The sequence below is a fragment of the Spodoptera frugiperda genome, chromosome 6, assembly GCF_023101765.2.
Source record: "Spodoptera frugiperda isolate SF20-4 chromosome 6, AGI-APGP_CSIRO_Sfru_2.0, whole genome shotgun sequence".
NCBI lineage: Eukaryota > Metazoa > Arthropoda > Insecta > Lepidoptera > Noctuidae > Spodoptera > Spodoptera frugiperda.
Window position 1 is genome coordinate 2,259,462 of NC_064217.1, and position 10,745 is coordinate 2,270,206.

The following is a 10,745-nucleotide window of genomic DNA, read 5'->3' on the forward strand; positions in this document are numbered from 1 at the left end:
GATCTTTTACACATTTTTTGGTAAGGAGAACCTAATGTAGGTTGTGTAGGTTGATACTTTCTGTGAACGAAAATATGGATAAAAAACTATTCTTTAAACTTAAGGGTGAGGACAGTTCCATATCTGTAGCTCCTTGAATAAATTTATGCCCTACAATTCAGGCTATAAGAGTAGTAATATTGTAGGGCATACGGTATAATTTATTATTACTATAATATCAATGCCAGTAGTTCTAAAAAATACAAATTTCAAAAAGCCTCCACTTAGGTTAGTTAGCACTTAAGTCTACAAACCACACCACGCATTTCCATAATGCGTTGCTTTATACGATGACACAGCAATATATTCTATGACGTCATCGTGTTTGAGTGACATAATACTCGTCTAGATAAAACGGTTTCACGCGAGAATAGAATCGCGCGTAGCACCCATATCTAGCGGTAATCCTATGCGCTGCGCACTGGAATATTAAACTCGTGAACTGCAGTTTACAGTTATTCTGTTATTCACTGTTACATATTCGCGTTATATGATTTTGAGGTGGTGTCGTGATTTTTGCCTAGGTTTAAAAATATTATATTACATAGGAAAAGTAATAAAAATTGTTTTTTTTAATGGGGCAACCTCGCCACAAACCCGTAATACCGCTACAACTCCTGTTAAGCCAGAATCTACAGTAGATATAACCATAAAAACACCGGAACAGTGAAGACCAGTGCGTCACAAGGACATGAAAGTTTGTCTTGGATCCTGTAACGAAATAAAAAAATGCTTAGAGCTGAATATTTGCTATTAATGGCAAGCAATGGCTCTGCGTTATTAAAATAAGTGTATGCTTATCCATAATGGAGGTATTGTGGCTGAGATTATGATGATAATATAATAAAACGCTTGGTATTCCGTATACTTTGGAAATTGAACCAGTTCTATTGGTAACCATTTAAATTTAAAAAAGTTCCACATACTTTTAAATATTTGCGCATTATTTCAGCAACCTGATCTGTACACGGTCTTATAGAGAACCCGCAGTGAATGATCCGACCGCAATTTTCCAATGTACTACAACATTTTCTTCTACATAATTAAGCAGTGCAGTGCAATATTCCGAAGTATTAACTTTATTGTAGCGAAAAATTAAGTATTCCAGATTATTTCAGAGGAAAACAGACGTTTATTTTTTGATCTGTATGTTAATGAGAATTGCTTTATAAAAAATACATGCTGTTTGATCTTTAATTTAATGCAAATACATAATTGATTATGCTCAAATATTAAAACTATTAGAATAATAGGCAAGTTCAGAAATTCGTGCTTTTGTGAAGTAAATATTTTTATTTTTTGTGAAATTCTAAAAGACTACTAATAGTTTTTAATTGTAAGTTCCCATGTTATTAACCCATTAACCACCTCATATTCCTTCGTGTCCCTGTCGTTCATATCGTATTACTGCGACAGGGAACATATAATAATGATTGTTCGTTACCTATTCACACAATTGCTCTTTTTTTTTGTAGCCGCATACTAAGGGCACGGTAATTGTTATTTAACTGGGCGCTTAAAAGGTTAGTATTGTAGGGATAATATTGTTTATGCTGATTCCTCCGAGTACAGACTGTTCATCAAAGAAAAATAGGACCAAGTTGTGCTGACCACCTGAAAGCAAGAATAAGAAAATTTAATCATTTAAAGTAACGATATGTCAGGTTTGATTCAAGTATCAAAATCTTATTCAGATCAATTTACATTGGAGGTTCAGTTACTTAAAGGAACTTAAATAATAACAACTCGAATTGACACAAAAAGAATCATTGGCCTGTAAATTGTATTTCGGTGTTCAATACTCACCCTAGTAAACATTTTCATAGAAACTTGAGCATACCTAATAGATGTTAAACAGCAGGGCTTTTGAGACCTGAAACAATAATTAATTCTTAGCTATTACTTATAAAGTAGGATTTTCTCTCGTGTCGTGGGTGCGTTTTCAAAAATACAAGTTTACATACAAATGACACTTAGATCCGAAACAAACATTTGTGGATCACACAAAGAGTTGCTCCGAGCGGGAATCGAACCCGCAACATGTTGCGCGGTAGCCACCACAACAACTGTGTAGTCGAATATGAAAATTATTTTCAAGTCAAGCAAAGAAATATTTAATTTTCCGTAGTTTTTTATAATAAATACTGAAGATTTTGATCAATAATACTAATCTAACGTTAAAAAAGTAGATATATGATGAATATCCAAAGATGTCACTCACTAGACTTCAAAATAAAAATAAAACGAGATATAACGTGCTTTTATTTATTGCTTTTGAAAAACTAAAACAGACATTTAACTTTTTATGATGTCCAAAGGACATCCAACTTCATACAGCGACGATAAATCAATTTTATGGTCTCGTGCACTATAAAAGAGTTCAAGGAACTTTATAAAACGAGACAATTAATTTGATAGCGATATACTTGTGAAACTCCTACTATAAAAATGTGAATGTGTTTTGTTGCGTTTTAATTTCTAAATTAGTGAATCGATTTTGATATAATTCTAACACTATGTTTGAAAAATCCGGCTTCAATACATTTAACACGTGTTAAAATGTAAACCTCAATTTTTTAAGTCGAGTATTATACCTAAGTAATATACCGTCTTCTAATATGCTGAAAAACCGTATCAAAATCAGTTTAGCTATAATCGTGCACAAACATACTTACATACAGATTTTTTATGGAATAGGGAGCAAACGAGTAGACGGGTCATCTGATGGTAAGCGATGAGCGCTGCCCATGGACACCCGCAACATCAGAGGAGTCACAGTTGCGTTATCGGCATTTTAAAAACCTCTTTTCTTGAAGTCGGTAAAAAATGTCTCGTAGGTTGAATGGTTGTAAGTGACACTGCCGATCAATTACAGGTCTCGGGTTTGGGCAGAGCGCCTCTTTTAATTAAATAAGTGAAAAGTGCAAGCTTCATCCAATTTACCTACGTGTATCTCTACTTACTTTTCTTCATACGAATTTTCATTTTGGAACAAATGCATAATTTTACTGACGAACAAACTGACATATTCATTCTGTTTGGACGTTTCAAAAGCCAATGAATGAATTGAAATGAATATTCGAGCATTTGGAATCACAGGACATATTAAAAAATAAAGCTGTGTAATGAGAGAGTGATCGAAATAAAAGCAGGATAATACTCGTATTATGTAGGTATTGAAATATCACCAATATTAATAGTATTATTTTAATCCCGTTTTAGTGAATTGGTTGTATTAATATTTATATAAAGGCTATTTATTCCGTTTTAGCCAATTAAATGACTCTTTTAAACTGTGTATTCATTAATATTATTACAATTAAAGTAATGGTACTTTTAATAAAATTATATATTATATAGGTTTGTATAATTTCTCACCTAACTATTATGCACTATTTAAACGTTTACGTGTTAGTTTCCATTGTTCTATAACTTTTTGTAAATAATCTGTTCTATAACCCCACACTAGATTATGTTCTATAAAAAATCACTCTGTATAAACAACACAAAGGCAAGATGTTGATGTGTGAATGGATTCGTTCATAGGTCATGTGAGTTAGCAATCATTTCGAAATTAATTTCGAATTACAACTGTATAGTGGCATTACGTGCCGTAATGTGCCCTCTGCCTATCCCTTCGGGGATAAAAGGCGTGACGTTGCTGCAGCAGTATTTTCGAATTCTAATCTCGCTTTAAAAAGAATATTTACATTTTAATTATGAAGAATATCGCCATTTTATACCGTCTGCATCCCTCGTACCACAAGTTTTCATACGCCGTGTCACCAATACTGGAACTCTGAAAAAATAAATATAAAAATACATAACATTTTATATATTACCCGAAAACTAAATTTAATTAGAAATTAAATTATAATACAAATGAATTTTAATAAATTACAAAGAGTTACTTCGTATAGTTAGTTTTACAAATTAAATCAAAATAAATTTGCCAACATAATTTGTAATCAAAAATTTTGATTAAAACGTAAATTGCTTTTGAAAATAATAATTTCAAAATTGATTCATTTGGAGATACTAAAAGTAATTTGTATACCTGCAGTGAAATGCACAATGGTCAGTTACTGTTTTGCTCATATCAACACAGATCAACACACAATATTACCGGGAAAACAAATTTCCCCACACAGCGGTTGCAAGCGACTACTATACAGCTATTTCGTTAATATGGATGATGACGGGGTATGATAATTAAAAATCTATTTAGTCCGTCAGTTAGGTAATGAAAATATATTAGATACGTATTTTTTTTAATTTCATCATATAAGATAATAATACTTAAATAAAACGAATCAAAGTTTCTCAGTGTGAGCAAATATGCATTTTCTACGGATAAAATTTACCTAGAAGTGACATCACGCGATATTTCTATAATATATCTTCGAAGGTATTTTCGTAAAATAGTTTCCATAAGACAATAAAAAATACGTGTCTAATGTTTTAAAATAATCTACAAGACGGATCCTAAACTAAAAATATTAGTGATTACGTAATAACTAAGTATTAAAAATTTTACCGCACTTGTGAGCAGCTCGCCATAGTAACACAAATACAAAACGGTGAACATGTTCGAGGCAATGCCTATATAACTGACCAACATGTAACCGGGACCTCGGGCGAACTGGAATGGACACAAAAATACAAAAGGTTAACAATTTAATATCGAAAGACTGCACGGTTGACGCTGTGGCTCGCTGCCGTGCAACCGGTAGCGTGTTCGATACCTTCATGGAGTAACTCTTTGTGTGATCCACAAATTGTTGTTTCGGGTCTGGGTTATGAGTGTGTGAACTCCGAGACACACAAGAAATCCGAGTGTTTTGTGCAATCATTCTAAATTGTATACCAACTGTTTACAATTAGTTTTTTTCTGATTAGGGTCTTCTTTTCAGATCGGGGTCTTTTTGATCTTTTGAGGCCAACAACCTATTCTTAGAGTTAATAGAAGTAAGACAGTAGGGCTGGCATAGATATTACAATAGAGTCTAATTAATTAATACTTTCCAAGGAACTGGAATAAAATCCAGTGTCCCGGTCTGGATTTCATTCCAGTTTTCACCAGACCATTTATAGATCCTAGACCAGAATTAAAGAGGCAGTCGCTTGATCTCATGCATCTAGTCAATGGACCAAAGACCATTCTGCATATCGGGCTTTGAACGTCTGGGCCTATCAGTATATACTTATCGATCAGCTACTTAGAAGACGTTGCACCCCTAGCGAGATTTCGGGGAGATCAGTCACTCTTTATATGTTGATTAGATAACTGAATAGAACTCAGTACCAACCTTTAGTCATGTTTGAAAATGACAGTGCTGTAGATATTTTGCATACTGCAATATAATATTGATAAAGACATTCAAATTTAAAAACGATTGTTATTTCAGATTCATACTGTCTTTGTGATTTTTATTACTATTTGTGTCGAGAGAAAAAGCAAACGTAGTCGCTCGGGTTTTATTTAAATCGCGTACAGGCAGTTCACACTCAAAGGAATTTTAAAATGTTTCACTTTTTCGACTTCACAAGTTTCATTTTTGCAACAAACTATCATAATGCAACTCTTCGCGTAAAGCTTCAAAGTTTGAAACTGCTGTGTCTTTCTGTCGTGTGACGTATTTTACTGACAAAACACAAGCTTTTGTGGAGTTTGTTAAACATTTTTATTCGAGCTCAATTGTTTGGGAATGTTCTTTCACTGTTTTGAGAACAGTTGAGCGTAGCACAAATTGAATACGTTGTAGTACACAAAATACACAAGTTTTTAATAAAGTGCAGATTCCACGAGCGTCCCCATTTTTTCCCCGCTCAAAGTGCCACGAATTGGGTGAAACATTAAACTTTTCGTAATTCCAACAGCTCTTTTAATAAAATGATTGTGGAATCTCAATTTACATACAAACGATTTGAATTGCGATGTCCTCTGAGGCCTGTTAAACTTTGGAATATTTTTCGTAGTTATGTATTTTTATCGATGGCATCCAAAGAGGGGTGAACGAAATTTCATTGTTCAGTTTTGTATTTATTTTACTCTGTATATTTGATTCGAAATTAATTTAATAAAGTTATACAGGGCGTTTCGGCGGTTTCTGTAAATAATTGGCTACATTAACTACAAGGTGGTTGTGTATTGAAACTACTAGGGATTCTGGAAGGAGGGAAACTTTTGAGTTTTAACAATTCATCAAGAAAAAATATATGTCTACTTCAATAATTACTAAAAGTGTTAAACACTTCAAAACTACACTTTATTTACATCTGCAATGTAATCGTTTCATTTACATTTTTACCCAAAAACTTTTCTCACCAAAACATAGACTTGATAAAACTTCAAACAGTTTGATCAAACTTTGCACCATATGGCACCCTCAAGTGAAGCATTAAACATGCAACAATAACTCACCTGTCCCATGAAACTGAAAGCACACGTTGTGATACCAACAAACAAAAGATCTATGAATACCATCCCGTTGAAAACGTTATCCAACTGGCGGGATAACCTGTCAACAAATAAAATACATGTTTTATTTATGTCCACCCCTATGTCGCCTTTGATGGCGTAAGGGGGTTAGACCGGAATACGGTTTAGATGCTAACAACACGTTTTAGAGACAGGAACATTGAATTTTGCTTGAAAAAGTGTTTGTTATATCGCCATGGCTATTAATTTAACTAACATGCCACGTTATAATATATTTTTAAGATAAAATAAAAATAAAGTGTCAGAAAATTCGTGATTCTAAAATAGACACACTTTCTTACATGTTTCCTAGTCATAGTAAGATTAATTATAATTTCAATTTTATTTTTGCAAATCGGACCATTATTGCTATGTTAAAATTCTCCTATCAGATGAAGATTAGACTTTTGAAAGAACCGAAGAAAGAAGGGTAAATATTTTCGTCACATCATAAAATAAGAAGAAGTAGCATCACTTATATTACATAGGCCATTGGTCTCACAGGATGAAGACCTCGTTATGTAGGAAAAACTTTGGATAATGTTGGCTCAGGACCAGAAAAAATGGCAGCTATAATAGAGATCGATTGGATGGGTTTCACCGAACTTGAAGTTGTCACAAACTTACATGTGGTACAAAACTTTGGGTTATACGGCTACTTACGTATTCAGCACAAAAAATATATGTACGTTGTGCTGAGAAAATAGTATGGGAGTTTCGCGAAAACTAGTATATACGAGAAATATTATATGACCAGCCCAAACTTTGTTGTAGTACACCAGTCTTCGTATATTTCGTCTTCGTGAATCCGCTTATTGTTTTCATTTAAGTCACATATTCTCTTTCTATAAAATAAAAACGGATACTAAAATTTTATGTTTTTTTTTACTGTCAAAGATGTTTCTTACCTCAACAGCTTTTGGTGTCTTTTCACAAATTCTTCAATAGTGAACTCAACGGCATTGTCATCATCTTCGTCAACATCGTCACTATTACTTATACCGTTATTGTTAAATGGCTTCACGTGAGCCAAATCATCTTTTAGCATCAAAAACTCTGCTCCCAATAGGGCACAAGACGATATCATTATCAACGCAGCACCAGTGTACATGGAAACTAGAAGGAACACTGAAATCAAAATTGTAGTTGTTCATACATTTATTTTAATTTATTTATTATTTCTTAATGGACTATTTGCTGAGGCATAACCACAAGACACAACAAAGATCTTAACATTAAAACAAGTTGATTGTAAGTAAAGATACTATGAAATTGTTTTCCAAGAAATGTTTTTGACCACCATTTTCTAAGCCATTCTTTGTTTACGTTTTAACTTAGATCCGATAGATTTGTCATAGCAGTACAATCTCATCAGATAGCAGTAGATTTATGTGATGTATACAACATGATCAAGCTACCACTAGGTGAGTGATGGACATCCAGACACAGAACTACGAGCAGCCATTAGCAGTTAGCAAAGTGCATTGACCGATCTTGAATCCGATACAACGTCCTTATCTGGGCATAATTTACCTACCATATATCTATTGAAATTCAAAATAAATGAGGACTCAGTAGATCCGATAAAATTTAATTTTACGATGCAACCCTGAAAGGCCTCACTGGATTCGATTACATTGAATTGTTTCCAAATATTATAAGACTAGTGTTTTGCTTCAGATTTTGTCTGTGTAGAATTCTAGCATGTGCATTTCTTTACGCAAAAGCCGTGCAGCTTTCGTCATATTTATTTGTCATTGAGTATGTTAGCTTGAAGCGTAAGAGTTTTATTTTAAATTTCGCATTCATTATCGTCGCATTCTATCCTTAATATTAAACAGCTCCAAATAAGTCGGTTGGGAGCAAACTACATCCAACAGCCACTTTCATTTAATTTACTATTTTATTTACTAACATAATAAATAATATACAAACAAGCTAATCCTTTCTCTCCATACTACTTAGAAACTTAGCACAATATTTAACTTCCATATTTTCTCAGTAAACTGAAACTAGTAAAATATCAATACAAAGAAATGTATGAGAATGTAAATATGTTTTACTAGCTGATGCCAGAGGCTTTGCTCGCGTGAATTACGGACTTTGTGACTAATAAAAGTAACCTAAGTGTCTCCTTAGTACATCAACTACCTGTGAATAATCCCGTCAAAATCGGTCCAGCTATTTCAGAAATTAGCTATATCAAATAGGCAGACAGACAAAAATTGTAAAGAATATTATTTTGGTGTATGTATCGTATATCCATGCACATGTAACAAAAAGCGGTTATTTCAATATTACAAAAAGACACTCCAATTTTATTTATTAGTCTAGATAAAACTAAACTTTAATAAACATTTCTACTTACTGGAGTATAACTGGAAAATGTATACGAGGATATAGAACATCCAGTTCTCGGTATGGTCAAGTGGAAAATCCGAAGCAAATGGTAGGAGTAGTTTACAATCCTGTTTTAATATAAATCTCCGGAACAAAGTTTCAAATAATGGCGATAGCAAGTATTGCGCTGAACCGCTCAGGCTTACCCAATAGCTGGCTGAAATATAAGAGCATATAAATTTTCTTGGGTACCGAAAATTCAATAATGGTACTGGTATCTTCGAAAATTTTTATAGAAGCATTCCTCATTTTACAAAGACTCAGTTTAAAATTTTAGCTTAGCTAGCCATTTTTGGACTTTGAGGTCGAAATGGTCAATATTGTGAATGAGTTTAACGTTTTTCTAATAAGTGAGCATATAAGGCTCATCCTGTTTTACATAGAATCTATAAAATATATATTTTTGCACAAAAAAACTAAGTATATTTTCTAAATTAACTATAATTTATTATAATGGATAATCTTCTTCATAGAAATCTGTAAATATAAATCTAAATTACCTCTATTGATAAAGTCGAGCCTCCACAATACAGCGTCTTTGTCTTCAAATTGTTTTTCAGTAAATTTAACTCTCCAGAGAGAGCCAAGCTCTGATATAAATGTTGATATTTGTCTCGTCATCGGTATTAGAACCATCGATTTAAGGATGGCTGCAATAAAGAAATGAAACAGGAACAAATATCAAGAAGAACTTTCTATGTATTATGAACATCTAAGCTTTGAAAATACTTTTCGAAATAAACTATAAATCTATCGCTGAGTATCACGTGGTGATTGAGATTAAACAAATATTACTAATGTTAATTTGCTACCAAAATCTGAATATTGGACTAAATATCAAATGTGCAAAACCGCAACAAAAAAAAACTTCCAAACGGTTGACAGACACATTTCGCATCTTGTCTGAAAACAAAAGACAATCAATGTTTGAATAAAGTACATGCCAATTTCAATCTTATTTACCATGAATAGTAACCAGAATAGAAGGTATCAGGTAAGCAAACTGCGTCATTTCGTCGCCTGTCAGCAATTCTGGCATGTGAATGCTCAATGAGAAGACATGAATGAAGATAGTGACGAATATGTAGGAGAAACGCCAGTACTTCTTGGTGAATGGCTGATGGTCTTCTAAATACCTGTGACCAAGGAAAATACTACAAATAATATTTTCACAAAAAAATTCGCATACGGCGACAGCAGAGTAAAATATATGAATCACGACCGCTACTCTTCTCGCGGGTATCTGAAGAGGGAAAAAATTAGACAGACTCTTTGGTTGCAAAATTCTCTGATAAGCCTGAACTTTTTAAACTAAGGTCCAACCATACCAAATGCGGAGATTACGGCAAATGGCTTTTACCTCTAAGAATATTAGTGTTGGGGCTAAATTTCACCGGGACACCATGGTGGTGCAACCAGTCGCGACACCGTAGTGTCTAGATACCATACGTACACCAGAGGCACCATACCACACTGTATCAAAATGGATCTTGATTAGATAACAATGGCGGCTAGACTGGCGGCTGAGTGAGTGACACCCCATACAGTGCTTTAGTATTTAGTATTAGTGGAAACGCGACCAGGGTGAATGCGCGACTAGTAATATTCTACGTTGCCGTCTGAGCTGATTGCGCTACCAGATTGATTGTGCTACCAAACTGACACCAGGTGAGTAACGGTGACTGGTTGCGCTGCCATGGTGTCCTAATGACATGTAGTCCTTATGTTTATAGTTATTATACCTCACGTTAAAATTCTTTAACATTTCAAAACTGGTTGTTAAAGCCTTTGCGAAATCTTCTGGGAAGTCTTTGAGAACCTCCAT

General features: G+C 33.7%; 1 protein-coding gene across 1 annotated transcript; it reads right to left on the bottom strand.

Annotated features, from left to right (window-relative positions):
• Positions 1-1,422: 1,422 nt before the first annotated feature.
• Positions 1,423-10,745, bottom strand: LOC118267894 (odorant receptor 4-like). Its single transcript, XM_050694072.1, has 10 exons — positions 10,663-10,745; positions 9,884-10,056; positions 9,421-9,570; positions 8,889-9,077; positions 7,429-7,648; positions 6,464-6,560; positions 4,577-4,681; positions 3,750-3,838; positions 1,846-1,912; positions 1,423-1,653 (listed from the first exon to the last, which is right to left on the bottom strand). Exons 1-10 carry the CDS (start codon positions 10,743-10,745, stop codon positions 1,588-1,590), a joined length of 1,239 nt encoding a protein of 412 aa, XP_050550029.1. The 3' UTR covers positions 1,423-1,587.

Excerpts from the sequence above, each read along its gene's own strand:
- LOC118267894 (XM_050694072.1), bottom strand. The coding sequence starts at position 10,745 with ATGGAGGTTCTCAAAGACTTCCCAGAAGATTTCGCAAAGGCTTTAACA. Across the intron at positions 9,571-9,883 it reads TATTCTGGTTACTATTCATG|CCATCCTTAAATCGATGGTT; the intron begins GTAAATAAGATT and ends TCTTTATTGCAG. Across the intron at positions 1,913-3,749 it reads ATATTCTTCATAATTAAAAT|GTCTCAAAAGCCCTGCTGTT; the intron begins GTAAATATTCTT and ends TTATTGTTTCAG.